Source organism: Syngnathus floridae, chromosome 18 (assembly GCF_059516105.1).
Source record: "Syngnathus floridae isolate MCC-2025c chromosome 18, RoL_Sflo_1.0, whole genome shotgun sequence".
NCBI lineage: Eukaryota > Metazoa > Chordata > Actinopteri > Syngnathiformes > Syngnathidae > Syngnathus > Syngnathus floridae.
In genome coordinates, this window is record NC_142430.1 from 3,275,702 (window position 1) to 3,295,833 (window position 20,132).

The 20,132-nt window shown below is 47.7% G+C and overlaps 2 protein-coding genes across 2 annotated transcripts; one reads left to right on the plus strand and one right to left on the minus strand.

Moving 5' to 3' along the window:
• Window positions 1-698: 698 nt before the first annotated feature.
• pdk2a (pyruvate dehydrogenase kinase 2a) lies at window positions 699-4,871 on the minus strand. The gene is made up of 11 exons (XM_088359207.1): window positions 4,646-4,871; window positions 4,034-4,175; window positions 3,626-3,697; window positions 3,364-3,548; window positions 3,198-3,287; window positions 2,908-2,985; window positions 2,427-2,503; window positions 2,267-2,362; window positions 2,073-2,183; window positions 1,863-1,976; window positions 699-1,796 (listed from the first exon to the last, which is right to left on the minus strand). Exons 1-11 carry the CDS (start codon window positions 4,761-4,763, stop codon window positions 1,653-1,655), a joined length of 1,227 nt encoding a protein of 408 aa, XP_088215333.1. The 5' UTR covers window positions 4,764-4,871; the 3' UTR covers window positions 699-1,652.
• A 2,374-nt stretch (window positions 4,872-7,245) lies between these two features.
• Window positions 7,246-18,353, plus strand: tbkbp1 (TBK1 binding protein 1). Its single transcript, XM_088360615.1, has 10 exons — window positions 7,246-7,514; window positions 10,904-11,158; window positions 13,064-13,189; window positions 13,617-13,721; window positions 13,792-13,939; window positions 14,009-14,211; window positions 14,447-14,508; window positions 15,379-15,494; window positions 15,661-16,403; window positions 16,682-18,353. Exons 2-10 carry the CDS (start codon window positions 10,913-10,915, stop codon window positions 16,808-16,810), a joined length of 1,878 nt encoding a protein of 625 aa, XP_088216741.1. The 5' UTR covers window positions 7,246-7,514; window positions 10,904-10,912; the 3' UTR covers window positions 16,811-18,353.
• Window positions 18,354-20,132: the final 1,779 nt, after the last annotated feature.

Genomic DNA, 20,132 nt, shown 5'->3' on the forward strand with positions numbered 1-20,132 from the left:
AAAAGGAAAAAAAGTGGGATTTTCCCTCTGACTTAAAGCGGTCATTTACTGTATGGGCGAGAAGTTAAAAAAAAAAAAAAAATAAACGACTGGATCAGCAAAAAACTTGTGGCGCCGAGTCAATACTGGTGCAATTGCGCCGTTTTGTGGACAACTGAGGAAAATCCTCCAAGTAAACAAGCTGCGCTCTCGTACTTCATGTTACACAAAGTGTATATAAATAAAATAAACTGCTACGTGCATAGCTGCAAGCTTCCTTCCTAAATTAATTCACTGTTCTTTTGCATTGCACAAGTGTGCACACCCTCTCAGAACTGCAATCAGTGGTAATGGTGTTCTTTTAGTGATGATCAGAAATGCATACCTTTGGGAAGTATGGCGAGTGGAGGAGCTTTGCTTGGTCTCACGCAAAAAAATAACAACCAGGAGGAGGAGGCGTCCATGACCATGTGCAGTCATGCTTGAGATTACATTTTCGCGGCTTCACACTTACTCACTGTTGAGTGTGTCATTCATCAGTAGCAATCACTGGCTCCCCGTGTCACATTCACACTCTTCTCCTGAACTGTTACACTTGCTCTTCAACAGTCATTGGGTGACACAACCAACTGGATGCCCGTCGCCACATTTGGATGGAAGCTGGCACCCGCTGGTTAGCAAACTGTCAAGTGAGCCTCAAAAATACTGCTTTGACTCAATTTAGTTGTATTCCACTTTTTTTTTTAAATATTAACTTCTATGTCATATTTACAGTATTTACAAACACATCAAGCTAAGAGTGCAGTTATAAAAATAAGATTTGGACTGGACAAATTGGTTGGACTGCGTCGTGAGCTCGGACTGCTCCGTCCTGGAGCATTGTTGGGATGCGTCGGAAGCGGAAGAGGGGCGAGCGCGGAGACGTCGGGCCAGGCTTGCGGCCAACCCAGCTCGCCCAGCCGTGCCTTCCATTCTCCTGGCGTACGTTCGTTCGCGGGACGACAAGATGGGTTGTGTTCGCCTGATAGGTTCCACAAACCGGACAGTGCGTGCCTGCTGTGTGCTCGTGTTCACAGTCGCCTGGTTGACTATCATCTTTCCGGACTCTGCTGTACATCGGGAGCGGCTAGCATGCTATCACTCTTATTGTTCATTGATGTTGACTTCTTGTTTTATTTTTCCTGTGTTGTTTACTTGTATGTGCGTTGTGAACTCTGTCTTGTCGCCCTGGGATAGTGAGAAACGTAATTTCGATCTCTTTGTGTGTCTTGACATGCGGAGGAATTGACAATAAAGGAGAGTTTGACTTTGACACATCAAAGAAGTCTGCTAAAAAGAATAAAATTGATAACACAATGGCTGCTGATAGCATCACATGACTGTTTGTTCAAAGGCGTGCACGAGAAAAGGGCTTTGGGGTCCTTCACAGATGTTTTTTTTTTTTTCTTCTGTCTCAGCACCTTCCTTGTTCTGACCCGACAACTCCATTCGCCGGACTCCCGAACCTCCCCTGACCATCCGTGGCAAAAATGACACGCTACTGCTAAGACAAGTGAGAGCAGGCACTTGTCTGATTGGTCCATGATGGCGGGAGGGGCGGGGCTAAAAGACGTTCAGGATGGCTTTTTCGGGATGGGGCGGGAGGGAGTGCTTCAGATGGCCAGGACTTGGCTTCACTTTCCCACCTTGTGGTTGCTCAGGTCCAGCGGTTCTCTGCTGGGGATGCACCAGTCGTCCGCCTCCTGACTGACTTTATAGTTCCTCAGCGCCGTCTTGTTGTACACCGGCAGCCTCTCAATGGAGTCCGTCGACAGCGCCTGGAAACCAGTTTGACACATTCCAATATTCCACCCCAAAAAAAAAAAAAATCTCTTGAAGCTGACCTTCAAGTAGATGACGGCGTCGGTTCCGTGACCCTCCATGGAGTAAAGCTGCAGGTCGCCCTGGAAGTATTTGGCGTAGAGACGTGAGATGGGAAGCCCGTAGCCGAAACCGGCCTGTGTGCAAGGAAGAACGTCTTTAAATAAAAAAATAAAAAATAAAAAAACTTTCCTGTTGGGAAAGGCCGTTGTCACGTAATGTGTTGGACGCACCAGCGGCGGTCGGGCGTGTTCTCCCATCTGCGGCGTGGGGGCGGTGGAGTACATGTAGCTGAAGAGATTTTCGATGCGGCGGAAGGGAACGCCGCCGCCCTTGTCGCTCACCTGCCAAGAAGGAAAAGCAACTTGCTTTGACTTTGGAGTCAGCTTCTCTTTTGTTTACGTTCCTAGTAACCACGGCGACGCACCTTAATAGACATGTCCTCTCCTCCGAGAGACACCAAAACCCGGATGGCCGGCAGCTCTCTGTTCTCGTGGGTCTCGATGGTCGCCCTCATGGCGTTCTGATGACGACAATCGTTAATCGATGCTATTGGTCAGTATCATGAGGAAGAAGGATTTATTTACCTTGAAGAGCTCGAACAGCATGTGATACAAATGCGACGGCACATACACGATGCTGATAGGCTGCCGTGTCTTCTTGACTGAGCAGGGGACAAAAAAAAAAAAAAATCGCCATTTAAATGTCATCAACCACAGCAGGCTGATTATCTCCGTCAATATTTGTCCGGCCCGCTCGGCCATTACTTTTGCTCGAGTGCTGCTAAATTTAGCGGCAGGCCCTCCATGAAGGGGGAGGGAGGGGGGGTCCATCTGGCCCGAGCACTTTGCGTCGAGTGTGTACACAAGCAAAGCTTGCCCTGTTTATTCTTGTGTTCAATTCCTTGTATTCCTTGAATCCGTTCAAAGAAACAAAACAAACAATGCTCCAAAAAGGATCCTTGACGCCAGACCAAACGTGGTCACGTAATTTCAATCAAGCAAGTGAAGATGATCAAACTCGAGCTGAAGTTTGTTATCGAGGAAATGGACAGACGACAGCACTCACTGTTGATCTCTTGTAGAAGAAGTGGAGGCGAGTGTAGATAGTATTCTTCACACAGCATCTTGGCGCTATGGAAGGCATCTGAAAAACAAAACAGAGATTTTTTTTAACACATACATTTAGTGAAAGCCAAATAATAACACCGTCGTCTTATTTGTGCTTTACCATACACAAATTCAAGTCTTTGCATTTGTTTCCAGGGTAAAGTACCCTTAGTTGCCACAAGAGGACGACAAAGACAGCGAACCGCTGGCATCAATTTTTCACAAACTCAAAACAAGGCTAACATTTACCCTGCACCACGTCGCCCACCTGGCAGTGTGGGTCGATGCTGCCGATGGTGTTGGGGTGTACCGGGTTGGTGGTGCCGTCAAAAATGAGAGCTGGCGAGAGACAAAGAAGAGCTTTCAATACATCCGGACTCACAGGGTGGCAGGATCCGTCATCACGGTTACGCACTGTGCTGGTTGATGAGCATCCGGATGGAGATGCGGCTCATGTAGAAGCGGTCCAGGAAGTACTGGATGTTCTGATTGGTGACGGCATCCTGCGGGAAGACTTCCTTGTATTCCATGACACCCTGAGCCATGGTGGGCACCACATCGTTGTGCCGGTTCCGAATGGTCACCAGGGCGTCCACGAACCTGGAGGACGAGTAACACGTTGAATAAATAAATACATTTGCAAAATCGATCAGACGACCAGACGAAATGGGACTTACTCGCCGAGAACTTTGCGGTCATCCGGGTTCTTGTGGAGGAATTCGAGGATCTCCATCAAACTTTGAACGTACCTATCAACGCATGCATGGCAGGAAAACGCGGTCACATAAGGAGAAAGTGGGCTGAAGTTCACAGCCGAGGAGGAACCCCCACCCTTTTCTCTCCCCCTCCCCCAAGTTTGCAGTTGCTGCTCCAGCTGGAGAGAGCACAACTTGGTCAAAGGCTGCCGTTGTTATTCCGACCAAGTGTGTGACGTAAGTGGACGGTGTGTTGGAAATCGACTCCAGTGCTTGCGAGGTGAATCCATTGAGTGTCTTCTTTCTTTTTCTATTATTTAAAGCTGCTAACGGCGTCTAGTCTACAGAATAATTAAGTATCTTGTTCAAACAAGACACACAAACACTGACCAGCTTTGCACGGTTTGTACGGAGGGCGTGGTGAGCAGCTTGTCGGGCAGCAGGTTAATCTCCTTCATGATGTTGGACAACCGCACTGGCAGCTCCTGCCTCAAGAAGGCAAAGGAGGTTTTCTCGCAGGCGTTGATGGATCCTGCGTGGACATACAAAATGGCATCACTGTAAGTGTCAGGGAGTGGAAAATATTTATTTTAGTTGGAATGTCATCCAAGCAATGGTTATTGGCATGTCAGGTCACCACATTTTTTGTTACCATTGGGAGATTAATTCTTTGTTTTTTCTTTACAACGCCCTTAAATGACATCATACATGAGAGTACTTTTACAAACAATTCTGTGGTGGCCGTGACGTCACACAAGTCATACACATAATATGTAGGCGTCTAAGTTGTCCGAGAGAAATTCCTGAGACCTCCGCCTCTTTCCATATCTGACGCAATAATGAAACCAAGTGACCAGCATGCGAGGCAATCCAACTGCGGCACATTGAATTAAATGGCATTTATATTTTTTCGCACATGCAACACAATCTGCAATGCCTTGCAATGCGATGAAAATACCAGTTTTAGTCGTTTGCATGCATCTCAATCTGACCGACACTCACCGAAGTCGAGAAACTGCTTCATGGAGAGCGGTGAAGGGGAGAATTTGGAGAAATGCTCGATGTGTTTCGGAACACTGGCCAGCGCGGCGTTTTTCATAATATAGCGAACGAACTTCATGTTTGATTCTGTACCAGCTGGTCGCGGCTGCCGAAGTGCTGGTTCTGGCTGCAGCAGAATCGCTGCTTGTCTATCGCTGAAGCGATAACGGCGAATAGCCAACCGGCGGCCGGGCTTTTAATTTATTGACCAAAAGAGCCAATAGAAGCTGCGGAGTGCAGTGGCGAGTAGCCAATAGGCGGTGAGATTGTCTTTATTTACACCCTGTTGGACCAATAGAAACTGTGAAAGGCGGGGTTACGTTGTCTATTTATTTTCCGGGTGAGCCAATAGGAGCTGCGTGGCATGGTTTGTTAAGTGTCTGCATGGAACTGGTCAGCGTCACCTTTGACCTACTTTGGTGTTCAGAAACGTTGACAAAGTCGTGCACCCGTATATTCTCGTTTAACATTTGGATATCTAGAACAGAACAGAAGAGTTTTTATTGTTATTGTATAGTGCAGTTATAATGAAAATAGGGTGGAACTCTCATAAGTGGTGGGAAGTGTACGTGGTAATAAACACGCAAAGGCAAAGTGATGTCCTCAGTTAAACCCAAGTTCACGTTGCTTGCAGCACGTCTGCTCTGTTCAATATTTACTTAATGTTTTGAAAAGTCAACAAAAAGAGACAAAATACTCAGAAACATTTTGTCTGGTAGTGAAACCCAGCCATGCATGGACTTCATGGGCTGAATAGGCGGGAGAAGATTCTGTGGAAAATTGCCAGAGTTGGTTTTGAACCGAAACGCTTCTCTCAGGGAACAATGTGTTTCGTTCGACATCACACATTCGTGTTATGTAAACTGATGCTGAGTCGGGATTGTCTTCACAAAGCCGTCGCCTTGTTGTTGTTCATCGAAACATGAGTGAGCGCGCACACGCAAGCACATATAATCGTTGTCATGTAACGTTTTGGAGTCAAGTCAAGTGCCCTAACCGTTTTTTTCTGTGCCGTGGGCCACTTTTTCAACTGTACAACCAAAAATTCTCCACTGGGCAGAATGTGTTGAGGAGGGGTTATATTACTCCACGCCCCCCCCTCCCCACACTAGTAGTTTTCCATCAGCTGGCATTCCTACTACGAGCTGGGCCGTATTATGGACCGGGTCAGTGGGGGCAGCGCCCAGAGCCCAAAGGTCTCAGGACCCCGGGGAGGGAGGCTAAAGCGATGCAGATGCCGGTCCCGGTCCCGGTGCTGGTGCCAATTGATATGTCAGAGGACCTCTATTCTCTGAGGGCGTACTTTACAAAACATCCGCTCACTATCAATTCACATGGTTGCGCAGTCCAGTGCCTTACGTGGACATGTATTCCTGCCCCGCAGCATGGCTCATGAGAAAGTGAGCCCAATTCATATTTATATTTATATAAATTCTAATAAATATATTATATTATATATATTATATTATATTATATTATATTATATTATATTATATTATATTATATTATATTATATTATATTATATTATATTATATTATATTATATTATATTATATTATATTATATTATATTAGACTTTATTTTATTATATTAGAATTTATTTTAAAATTGTTTAAGCATGTGCTTCAGACTGTAACCACGAGAGGGAAACAAATCAATTCAAAACATCAATCCACCATCAATATACATGGTTTTGCAGTTCATGGCCTTACGTGTAAATATATTTTTGCCCTGCAGCATGTCTCTTAAGAAAGTGAGCGCTGAGAAGAACGACGTGTGCGATATGGGCGTACTAGTTTACGGTACTTCATTGGCTATATTTATATTTATATACACTCACACACGCCTCAAATTGGAGCGACATTCCGCGCGTTTTTCTTTACACACAGAAAGTCTATTGTTTTAATATGGGCGATTTAAGGTAATTTGGACATTTTGCAAGGAGCACTGCCATCCAGTGGAATAAAAGTAGAATGCAAGAATGCCCCTTCTGGTGCGCTTTCTTTACTGATGCTAATTTTTGACTGAGCGCATTCTGACATCTGAGCAGGGGTGTAAATCTGTGATCTTTTCTTGACAACGACGCCCGGGATGAATCAGTGAGGATAAGGGGATGCGAAACATCACAAGGCAGCAGGTTATATAGCGGCGCTTACATAAGAAACACCCACCAGCGTGTTATTTATTATACAGGCTGCCTGACTGGCTGGCTTCCCTGCTCGCTTTCCCCCCAAAATAAAACCAACAAGTCCAAAAGGAGTAGCTGACAGAACACTCAGTCTGCCATTTTGGTTCGATGCTGCCATTTTAGGGTCATTGTGGTCATTTCCCTTGTTTTGAGAATTCAACCCTTAAAGTCAATTTTACTATACAACATGAAACGTGGTCGGGATGACAATCACAAAAAAGTCCCGACAATCTATGCCCCATCTGAGTTGACATCATTACTTTTGTGCAGACTGCATAATAATATTATAATGAAATAGGTCATTCGTCGTCTTAATGAATGTGGCGTCATCACCAGCGAGAGAGACTGACGCTGCTATTCGGGCGACATCATCAGCATCATCAGCATCCTCCTCCTCCTCATCCTCCTCCTCATCCTCATCCACAGAGCACGATGTGAGGCTGAGCCGCACCGCACACGAGCGACTACAGGCGGCGTGGTTGTGCTTAGCTCTACGGTCGCTTCCATTCTGCCACTCCGGAGAGCGAAGAGGAGAAAGAGGAGGAGGAGGAAAGAGCGCCTTTTCTCGCGCTTACGTGCCCGCTTGGCGCACGCCGCACCCGGCCATGGCCCTCACGGCGGATCGGTCCGCGACATCAGAGCGTGAGTTCAAATTGCATCCCGTATCTTTGCTCGTGGACGCGCAGCCATGTTGGCTTGCTGTTGCAATATATACACTCGTGCACACACGCACGCGCGCAGACAGCGTCATGTCCCGGTACAAAACGTTCCAGTGTGTATTTTTTTCTACGTGCTTTTGGAACATGGTTACAATATGAGAAGCACAAGCAGGCAGGATGATATGAGGAGGAGGATGGAGAGGAGCACCCTGCAAAAGTACAGCCCACGTTAGGGACTGGAGTAGTTGCAAAAGGCGCTCAAAACAGTCTTGAACGTCACAAAGTTGAGTACAAATACGAACTTTGCAAGCATGAAAGCTGACAAAAGATAAAACAAACAAAACTCAATTGAGCATCTGAACAAATCATAGAAAACCCCGAATAGTGGTCAAGGACGCCCTCTAGTGGTTAGGAGAAGAATAGCAAGGCCATCTGAGCAATCGTTTGGGTTTTTTTTTAATCCGTGTTGTCATCGCAGAGGATTTGACAGCTTTTATTTTGAGCCTCTTAATGCCATCTGAACATTTACGTGTGCGGGTCTGTACGGTGTTGACGCAATCAGGGTGAGAAAATGGCTATCTAAGCAGCAGATGTGTCGACTCTGTGGAATGAAGCTAAATCATACCCCAGCTGTCAACTAGCAGGCCTTGTTCTTGTTCCTCAGGTGCATTTCCAGTTTTTTTTTTTTTTTATGCAGCCCTGCCGGGCAGGGGCCATGCTACTCTGAATGTTACTACGATAGCAAGCGCTAACAACACTAAAAACGTAGCAACGCTCAAGCAAGACTTTTGCAAAGACATTTTTTGGGAGCGACTCCAGCGCTCGGCGGAGCTGCGGGGCTGAGCTTTGACACAACATATGAGATCATTTATCTCACTCTGCTGCATCATCACCTCTGGGCACACGACACACGCTCGCTCCCACACGTACAGCACACACGCATGCGCAGAGGAAGTCAGGTTGGTTGTTTAATTTCACACTTAAAGGCCCAAATAATTATTTTCGGTGTCGTTGGTTTTTATGTGACACCCAGCCCAGACAGTGGCAGTCAGGCGGCTTGTGTTGTGCAAAGACAGTGCTGACACAGGCGTCCAAAAGCGACTCTTTGATGATTTGTGGAAACAACACCTCCGCCGTTGGTAGCTCGAGTGGGAAGACGCTCACGTGCATAACTTGGATTTGCCGCCACCGCCTTTTCACAAGGGCAGAGCCGTCGCGAAACGGTTAGCATGTCTACCATGCCATTATTTGTCCAGATGTTCGATCAATGCATGACGAGCTCTAATCTGATCTCCACCGAGTCTCATCCGATTTTCCGAGAGCGAGTTTCCAGGAGAGAGGATGCCGGCGGGCCGTCTGAAAGCCTCCGCTGACACCCTATTAGTTACGACCGAGCCGAGGCGCTCGGGCGGCACAACCTCCCATCACCATGGCGACCCGGAAAGAGGACAAACTAGGCAATTGAGCAGGCAGGAGGAAGGAGGTGGCGAGACAAAGGAAAGCCAGAGGAGGCAAGGCCATTGCTCAGGCAGCAAAGAAACTCCCGAAGGCCGAACGAGACGTTGGAATGCAATGACTAAGACGGACGCGACACATGACTACCAAATGTGTAAAGTGTTATGTTGGATATGACTTTGGACGCTGGAACCAACAAAAATATCTTCCCCCTGTGGTGCTCCCGTTTTGCTTTCTACTATTGGTAGTCTACTTCCATATAATCTGCCCATGCTCAGCAGGGATCTGCTCAGTCTTTTTCTTTTCTTCTGCTTTGCAAAAAAATATGCAGGTAACCCACTTGCCTGTCGCCGCTTGCCAGGCTGCCCGCATTCCCCAACGGAGCGCCTAAAAATATCTACTCGCGCTTCCCAGTCGGTCCCAGCAACGTTTCGTTACGTTATTGTGGTTGGCTGGAATGAAAATGCGGGAAGTAGAAACAGAGTGTGCTGATAGTCCAGTCTAACATCTGGATAAAGTTCAGTAAGTTGCAAGAGAATCGTGATGACACCGTCTAATATCTGGAATGAAATCAAGCGGACATCACCATCCAGCCGATGTCGCCGCTCATTCAAGCATTACCCTGTCACGTCATTAGCGCTTTGACTGTTCACGCCATCTCGTGATAAAGACACAGTGGGCTCAGGGGGAAAAAAAAAGACACCCGGGTTGCCGTGGTTACCACGATAATAGCAAGTGACACCGAGAACAATCGACAGTCCAAAATCCATTTTTACTTCTGCATTTTTTTCGAGTCAATACACTCACAGGTCAGATTCCCCTCCTCCCCCTAGGGACCACCTTCTGTGATCAACCCCCCCCATCCACCTCTCTGTGCAGCGTAGAGGCACAAGGAAAGCGCCCTTGGACAAGGACGCCCGCAAAGGCACACGTACAACCTCAAAACACACACGAGAGCAATCTGCATTCAAAGCTGTGACTTCCTCCAAGTTGAACATCAGCGGCATCTGCTCACATCCATGCCTAATGCATGAACGACATACATACATACATAAAGCGTGTGTGCGGGGGCGTGTGCGGAGGCGCTTGCTTACGTGCAAAAACGTGTCAGACGGAACACAAGAGTGCAGTCAGTGTGAATTTGCTTCTGAGGAGAACTTTCCCGCAAGCACACGTCAGCCGCTTGCTTTTGCGATTGGCTGGCAACCAATCCAGGGTGCAGCCTGGCTTGCCGGGACAGGGCACGAGTGTCGTCTAAAACGAACAGATCATGGAAGGGATTCCATTTGTGTGCCTGCAAGCCATGAAACAACATTTGACGGATTCACTTAATAAGGTCAGAGAGGCGCTGTGTATGGATCTGCTGGATTGGATTAGCACATCGATACTGGAGCCTCCGTGTTCCAAATAGACACACCCGGTCAAATATTTGGCAAACAAAGAACGTCTTGAGCGATTCATCTCATTATACAAACAACGATTCTGATGAAGAATGAATAGTCGTCAAGGGTCATTCGGCTAGGTCGCATCCAGTAAATACGACGTTTCTGAGTTATGCCACATCGGCCGCCATGAGTTCGCTGCTAGGCGGGCCCGAGGGGGGTCCGCACCGGCGTGGAGGACGCAGCAGATGAAAATAGCTCCGGGGGCGACGGCTGACTCACGGCGCGAAGTGGCCGCAGCAGGTGTTTCTGCTCATCGGACCAATCCTCTTTTATCTCATTTACATATTAGCAGCAGTTCTGTCTGTCTACTTACAAAACTGATTTCGCAATCGGCCTGTTCCCCACAAATACTTGACTTGGTCAAGAGTCTACCGAGTCCGTCCTGCCAAATTTAGTAGGCCGAGATGTGCTTGCGTCTCCTTTGAAAGCAAATTGGTTCATATTTAATGAGAGTGTGTGTGTGTGTGTTCAGGTTGAGGACATGCAGTCTTTGTTCGGCGGCGGCGAGCTGGGCCTGCTGGGCGGGGCCGGCAACAGCGGCGGCGCTGGCCTGAAGGAAGATGGCTGCGGCGGTGTGGGATGGCGCTCGCCACCCCTCAGCTCCGACGTCTACTCCCCCTCTCACTTTGCCCTGTTCGCCGCCTACCAGGACATCAAGAGCCGGCTAGGCGGCCTAGAGCGCGAGAACAGCAGCATCAAGAGGAAGCTGAAGCTCTACGAGATTAAGGTAAATGCACTACTTCCTGTTTGGCTGTGTGTTGGCAAGCAAAAAATTATTGTTTACACTTATTAGGTCAATTATTTTTAAATTGACCTTCCACGGAAAGGTCAATAGATTTCCAAGGAAACCTATGTAGATTGACGGTGGCCCAATCTGCTGCTGCCCTCTAGTGGCTGGGGGTCTGACTCATATCTCAAATTATGAGTTGTATCTCAAGAAAAAAAGCATTTTTGTCACCTCGTTTGCATCCTGATGGAGTAAATCTCTGGATTTTAGCCGAATGACCCATCACACTCTCTCCACTTGTAGGCGGAAAAAAAACATTACAAGTGAAAACGAGTCACGAGGTCGACACATGACTCAGAGCAGATGGGAGACGCTCAACTTTGTGACTCATCACAACTTGTCTTCACACCCTCCGAAAACATATTTGGCCGGGAACAAACTATGGGCCTTTTGATAAGAAAGAAATAGTGTTGATGAGCAAATGGTATCCCACCCACCAGACGCTGACTACATTTTTAGTCTGCAGCTTATTGGCTCCATTTCAATGCAACTGAATTCAATTGAAATATTGCAACTTCAGCACCGGACAGCGCCGCGGCTTCACCGGGGGTTTCGCTTTCACTAAGTGTGATAAGCCCCGTGTATGTGGGCGGTTGCCATAGCAACGCCGTCTCAATCTATCACCGCTCGCACGACGTCGTGGTCAATGTAGCCTAAGATGCCCTCGTAAACAAAAATGGCATCTTCGTGGAGGACTTCTTAGAAAAACACCTTTGTTCATTTCCACACTCCGAATCGAAAACGGGCCTCCCTGTTTACTTTTAGCGTTCTGCCAGCTTTCTTTGCTCCCTCCTACGCTATTCCATTATGCTCGCTCCCCCCCTCCGGAATTGCTGCACGCCAAGCCGCAAGCAAAAACTGCCATTGACTCACAGTCAGTCCAGGGGGGGTACGCCGCCTCCGGCTCAAAGTCAGGTTCTAAAGAAATACTACTAGAAAAAAACCCAAAAAAACAATGAGTGGGTTTTCAGTCAGTTTTCCTCAAGACTCAGATCCACCTACTGGGAGAAAGGGGATTTTTATTTTTTTTTATTTACTCCCTCGACAAGAGCGCCACCAAGTGTGCTCAAACCCCACAGAGACTGATGCGCATTTAGGGGGGTGGGATGACACTTGGAGTCTACCTAAAGCCCCCCCCCCCCGTAAATGAGAACATTTCGAGCTCAAGCTGTACTTTCTTTTTCTCAGAGTTGAGCGTTTTGCTAGTGTTGCTCCCTGGAGGCCCTCGGTGCCTTTTGCTGTTTAACTGAGCAAAGACAGTTTGGCTAAATGGAAAAAGGTAGTTAAACTCAGTCCTCGTGCAGCCGTAGCAGAAAGGAAATAATTTTTTTTAAAAAAACGCCCAAAGCTGACGGAAGGCATTCTAAATGCAAATGCACTCGTTTATGTTGCTTACATAACACGTCGCTCATGTCGGCAACGAGCCCCCACTTTAACTCTCCGGATGCACTCATGTTGCAAACAGAATTCATCCATTAACTCAACATGCATACTTTCGTTCTTTTTTTTTTGGCACACTGGATTCATCTGAAAATATTCAGCATAGGAATGAGCTGCTCAGTTTAAAGTTGAAATGATTTGAATGGATAAACAAATCTTATAAATAGGAGGTAAAAAAAAGTCGTAGTTATCCTCAGTAATATTTTTATACTCCCTAAAGAAAATTTTGCAGTTGCAAAACGTGTAAGACGTGTTTTTTTTTTTTCCACCCCCGAGCTCCGTCAATGGAGCTCGCAGTCACAGCGTGTGAAGTCACACTTGATATAAATAAAGTACATCCAAATAAATCAGCCATCCGTTTTGGATTCAGCGCGTCCTAACACATTTCCTGCTGTGTGTTTTCAGTTCCCGATGATCAGCGAGTTTGCCGAAGACGCCAATTCGTACTGCTCCTTTGAGAGCAAAGAGACGGCGTTGCTGCACTCGGAGAACGACAATCTGCAGCAGAGGGTCAATATCCTCACGCATGAGGTGGGAATGCAAGTTTGAAATTGGAATAAAAAAAGAACCATGAATGAGCCAGGCAAGGGTCAGTTTGTTATATACGTAGAGAAAATTGTAATTGCCTATAAGTGCCAAAAGATGCCGTTAAAGTACTTAAAAAAATATTAAACAAAGCTACGGCCTGATAAAGTAGTCCCACAAGTCTGTTGTAGTTTCAAGTCTCCTAATGAGGGCGCGCTGCAAACAAGGCAAAGCGTCCTGGGACGCCTTTAAGTCTTGAATCTGATGAACATGTTGGAGCTGCTGCCTGCATTTCCTAAAAGGACTCTTGCGTAACATTTCCCTCGCTGCATTGTTGGCCTGTTTTAGCCCCCCCCCCCCTTTTCTTCTTGGTGGAGAAGTTGGACAAAGTGGAGTAAAAGTGTGCTGTTCCGTCTCGTCTTTGCCCTCGCAGTTGCAGAAGAGGAAGGAGCGTGAGGAGCAGCTGGAGGATGTGATCCAAGCCTATGAGAAGATCCACATGGAGAAGAGCAACCTCCAGAGGGACCTGGACAAGATGGTCTTGGCCCGCTTGTGTCTGCAGCATAGCAGCGTTGTCGGCAGTGATCATGTGACCTTTGTGCTTGCAGACGGGTTTGGTGGAGAAGCACGTGGAGCGCATCCTGGGCCTGGAGGCGGCGCTCCGGCAACGAGACAATTCTGTGCATAAGCTCAACTTGCAGCTGCACAGCAAAGACATGCAGTACCTGCAGCTGCATGCGGGGCCCGACGCGCACAGTGAGTGTGAGCGCTCGCCGACACACACACATACTTTTGTTCATCTCGTTTTTGCGAATGTCGGTGCAGTGCTGGACTGCCCAGCCATGACGCTGCAGAGCTCACGCAGCCTGGACACGCTGTCCAACCTGAAGGTGCAGCGGCTGGAGGCCGAGCTGGAGGGGGCGCGGCACGAGGTGCAGGGAGCATGCCAGCGAGAGGAGGAGCTCAAGGCACAGTGTCAGCGCCTCAAGGAGGACGTGAGGCAGCTTCAGGGCGGCCAACGGGACAGGGTGAGGGACAGCACATTTTTAGCTAGCTTCAGGAACATGCTAAAAATAGAGCAACTAATATGAGTGCTGTACTGATGAACCAAGAGAGGATGGACGGTTTTATACTGCCCCCAGGTGGGTGAGATGGTCACACCAGTTGGAGCGTCATATTTCGTATGCTTCACAGAATCAATCCATTCATAGAAATAGATTCCTCACGCTTTCGTGCGGCTGATTTCACACTCTACTTTGGCAGGAGCTGTCGTCGCCGTGCAAGCAGTGTGACGTGGAGTGGATCAAGAAGGTGGGAGATGAGCAGTAAGTCAGGGAGGGAGGGGCTGGAAGGGGGTGCAAAGATGGCCCGAGACAAAAAGTCATACGTGTCGCAGTCATTTCACGATTGGCTGGAAAATCGAAACAAAGATGAAATTGAAAGAGAAACAAGAGACAGAATCGACCGCAGCCCACTTGAGGTGGGAAAAGCCAACAAAGGGGAGAAGAATAAAAGTAAAGGGTGAGCGTGTGTGTGTGTGTGTGTGTGTGTGTGTGTGTGTGTGTGTGTGTGTGTGTGTGTGTGTGTGCCGCTCGTCTTTCCGCTGTGACTTGGTTTTACTCACTGCTTTCACATCCTCCCACTGAGAGCCCCCCTCGAAGCCTTCTTGTAATTTGGAGCATTTAGTGTAAACGGCACAACTCTTCACTGAGAAGATATTTCAGCATTTTTACGAGCAAATGGGAATTGGGGAGAAAAAGTAATATATTGGACATTTTGCTGTGGAAACAGAACTCGTACATCAGACTTTTATAAGCAATTTTAAACATTTTTATCTTGTAAATATAATTTTTAACACCATTTTTCACTTCCTGCAGGTGCCCCTGAATTTATGTCCAAAACTGACTTTTTTTTTTTTCAGGTGTCTCAATACTTTTGTTGCATTTCCTTTGCATTCCAGTAATATTTCCAGACAACAAAAACAATCACCTAATGGCAGTTCTTGAACATGTTTTAAGATGCCACAAGATGGCGCCAAAATCAGAGGAGTTAAGTTTAGCCTGGATTCGAAACGGATATTAAGGAGCGTCTTCACCCTGCGTGCATGTACACTACCGATGCATCTTGCAAAATCATCTTTAAGGCAAATGAGGTCATGAACGAGAAGAGGCCCATACGTGCGTCTCCGTTTCCAGGGTCAACCTGGCGCTGGCCTACACGGAGCTGACGGAGGAGCTGAGCCGCCTGCGAGCGCTGAGCTCCGAGCAGACGGAGATCCTGAGGAAAGCCTCGCAAGAGCAACACAGTCCGGGTGAGTCGTCTGCAGAGACACGACAGGATGCATCCATTTTGACACCTCCGCCTTTCTGATGCCACACAACTTGTTTTCTTTTACAAGACAGGAAACTTGTCAGATATCGAAATTCTCAACCGCGTTTGAAAAACTGATGCAATTTGTGTTAACGGTGTGCTTGCAGTCCAGCTGCACTCTCCCATCCACCACCAGCGCCACTCGCCCGGTTCGCAGCGCCACTCGCCCATCTCTCAGCGCCACTCGCCGGTGGCGCCGCAGCCGCCCGCGCAACACTCGCCCATCCAGCAGCGGCGCTCACCCGTGCTGCAGCGCCTCTCGCCCGACACGCACCGCCGCTCGCCCCTGCTGGACGTGGGCGAGGCGGGCCCGGCCTCGTACTCGTGCCGCCCGGCCAGCCAGCATCTCCGCGCCAGCTTCCAGGGCCGCCGCAGCTACTCGGAAGTGACTGACCCGTCGGCCTACCAGTGCCCACCGCGCTTCTCCCTGGACCCCGTGTCCACACTGCCTAAGCCCCGCCCCTTCATGGAGGCCTACTCCAAGCAGACGTCCCAGCACTCGCAGCACAGAGGGGCATCGTCGCCCCACCAGGGTGGCGGCGGAGGAGACCACCCCAGGGAGATGCCCTTTCCCCTGCGCTTTGAGCCGCCGCCACCGCCGTCCACGCAGGCTGCACCGCCGCCCCCACCACCGCAGTCCTCCGAAGATGAGGAGGAGTGGACCTGCCCGCATCCCATCAGCCCGCCCAGGACGCTGGGTGTGCTCCCCGCTGCCGTGCCCGGGGGCCCTATGAGGGGTTCGGCGCCCTGCTCGGCCTTCCCCGCCCCTCGGTGCCCCAACGCCCCGGGCTGCCACCCCCAGCCTGGCTACATATCGGCCGAGCACGCTCAGTCGTGGCCCTCCATCAATGTGAGTGTTGAGCCTTGTTAGCGTGTTGCTAATTGAGATGACATGAAAGACATACAAAAGAGGTTTTATAGACACCTCGGTTGACGCTAACGTTACCTCTGGCGTTTTGCTTAACGTGGGCTCATATAGAGCATGAGTAAGTCGACATTATCGACTCGTTGGATCTATTTCACACGAACCCGAGCGGTCGCGGCGACTCTTACGAGAGCGAATGAGATGCGTAAAGACGACTGGCCACCGCGACGGGCGTCTAACCGGCCACCTGTGTCACTTGGCAGCTCTGGATGGAGACGGAGGAGAGCGAGGTGCGAAGCTGCCCGCTATGCCAGCTGATGTTCCCCGTCGGTTACCCTGATGACGCCCTCATCAAGCACATTGACTCCCACCTAGAGAACAGCAAGATCTGATCGCCATGGCGACCGGAGGACCAATGTGAGAGGGTAGCAGGGATTTTCTTTTCTTTTTATTCATTTATTCTAAATAATGAAGTGGTGTTGGAAATTTTTCAGACAGTAAATTTCCATGGAAATTTAAACTGATTCTTGAAATTTTCCAAAGTGGAAACTTTCTATGGGAATAAACTGGAAATTTTGTGTAGTTTTATGAAATTTTATTTTTAGGATTTTGCGCCCCCTCGTGGAGATTAGTTTTTTTTCAGCTGAGAGTCAGCCGTAAATTTGGTAAATTTATTCCTATGAATTTCCATTAATTTCCATGGGAAGTTTCCAATCCTACAATCAAGCAAAATGGCCGCTTCTGTTCTTTTTTTTTTTTTTTTTTTCCTGGTGCACGGCTCCATCTTTTGGATTTGTGAGTCCCATCCCGTGCTTTTTCTTGGGCTTTTTTGCTGGAGGTCCAAGTGGCTCTGCATGTTGGTGTCACCGTCACAGTCCGAGCTTTAAAGACAGCATGAAATATGAACATTTGTACTCATGTTATACCTTTTACGCTTGCGGCCTATTTATTTATTTTTTAAAGTATCTTAGCACTTTATGCTAGCTTTTAGCCTCTGCCGTGTGTCGGTCTCCAGGCCCCTAATATACATTATAATATAATTTATATTGTAAATCAGTCGAGGCAGAAAACAAACATAATTTATATTTTTGCATCACATTTGAGCCTGGTGGAAACTCACACTGTACAGAAAAACACCGACGAGGTGCACTGGGTGTCTGCCTGAAATAATAAAGAAATAAAACAACACGATGTCGGCCAGACTGCCCGTTTCAACAACAAACAGCAAAAAATAAATAAATAACCAGGAAAAAAATGTCTGAGGAGGAACTCCTTCTTGATCTGCTGGCGAACTTTGATAAGACAAACGTTCACACTGATGTCAGCTCATCTGAGGTTTTATCGCTCACATGAGCACGTCCGGCCTTTTTTTGTGTGTGTGTGTTTTCGTCACAACGCCGTGTCAGCAAAAAATGATTACAGAGGTTTAGTAACGCGTACTGGCGTGAAGATCCCAAAGTAACCAATTGACATTCCTGCACTTTCTGCTGTTTGAAAAGATTTTATTTTTGAAAGGGCTACTTTGCTGCCATGCACGTCGCAGACTGATGACATCACAACTGATGATATGAGCAGAAGATTTGAGTCCCGATGTTGTCATACTGGCGTAAAAACATTAAAATTGTTATTCATGATTTAATAATTTGAAAAAAAAAACACTGATATAAAACAAATAAGCATCTTCCACCCAAAATCTTTTTTTTTTTTCTCACGTTGACTCAGGAGAATTATGAAAAGAATGCCAAGCAGAGGAACAATTCATGCTTGTCCACCATGTTTGCCCCACTCAGGAGACAAAAAGGCTTTTACTGATTGTGATGTTTTGCAACACGACACAATGCTGCCAGTGGAGATGTAACGAGACATCTCGATGTCACCTTTTTTTTTTCCTGTATCTGTAAATAGTCCAACCAAATAAACTTGCACTGAAACTCGCTTCCTTGTCTTAATTTAATTTCAATTGGAAAAAACTTCACAAGTTTCTACTTCACATTTTCACACAATTGATGTCTTTGCGAATAAGTGAATATAAAAAGTCTACACATCCCTGTCCAAACGCCAGAGGCTCGCAAATCTAGAGTGGGATTGTTGCTTTTTGGTGCATATTTCCGTCAAGTGCTCAACAACCACACACACAACTCTGGATGCATTTTTTTCGCACTAAATTTGGTTTATACATTTTAAAAAGGCGGGCCGCTAACCTCAGTAAGAGTAAAAAATGATCAAGATTACTGCACCACAAAACCACACGGGAGAATGTCGACCTGCAAGCATGGAAACGTTCCATCAGCTGAACACTACACCCACGACACACTACACGCGTACGGGTCAAAGGTCACATTTGATTTTGAAGACAGAAGAGCGAGCATGTTTGCATGTTAAAAGTGTTCCTCCGCCCACTAGGTGGCCACATAAACCACATCAACCGCACACAAGTGCTGTGCTGTCAAGATACTTACAAAAAAAAAATAGCCATTTTGAGAATCAGGGTAAAACAAATATTACATGAATTACATGAAGAAAACGAATACATTTTAATAAAGCTTATGTATATTTTTTAAAAATCAGTGAACATTAACAGGCCAATTTCATTTACAGACCAGAAAAGAAGATAAGAGCATAGATTCGAACCCTTAACCTCAGAGCTGAGAAGCAAACGTGGTCAGCGATCAAACATCGGAAGTGAACCGAACGTGACATTTTCCGTTGATACATGAGCGGTGAGGCGATGTAGCGGTGGCAACGTGTTCATTATGTCAGCTGGCACAAGGCCCAGATGCTCGATCGAAGGGCCAATCAGAGGAGGCCATGTCAAGGAAACACGCAACGCAAATAAAAACAACAATAGTCTTAATGGTGCCATCATACTACACACATGCACATGTTCTGACATCATGTGGTGGTGGTGCGGGGGGGGTGGGGGGGGGGGGGGGGGTTGGTTCAATGGCGTCAGGCAGAGGCGGTGAACTGTATTTGAACCCGTGACCTACGTAAGGAACCCATATTGATGACTGGCAGCATGTTTGCTCGCTGCAGCAGGCATCACATGGCCTGCGGGGATGGAGGGGCGCACCACGTGGGAGGGAGGGGTGGCCGCCCAAGAGGAGACGACGACGTTTAGTCTTTGGGTTAGCCAGCTAAACTACATTATACCCAGTGGGGTTAAACCGATTAATCGACTAAGCAACGATTAATTGTTTTTAAAATAATGTCATCGCTGTATGTTTTTACAGTATAATAGTGGAGAAGTAAGAAGTAGATGTATGAAAGGTGGATTTGACTGCAAAGACAGTCAATAAAAAGTGGCGGCGGGGCGTCACGCCCACACCTTTGATGCAAAGCTAGCGCGGCAGGTACTCAATCTGTCAAATGGAGCGTTGGCGCCCTGAGGTTGCAAGGAACACGCACAAAGGTTTTGTGAGCAAGGAAGGGCAGCGGAAAAATTCTTGCTGGGCTTGATATGGGCTGAGCCAATACGGCGACGGCTGTCAGTCTCCACACAAAGAGCTCCACGGCCGTCATCATTAGCCGCCTGGCAGCGGGCGCCGGGGCCTTCTCGTTTTTTCCTCGCAGGCGGCGGTATCACAGCTCCGATCTGTCACCCGGCGCCCGCCTTAATGTGTGAAAGCAAGACGTGTTGCGCCTATTAGCACGTCTTGGCCAGGCTGGCACGCTGATCCCCGGTCCCCGGGGAGCCCGGCAATATGGTGCCGC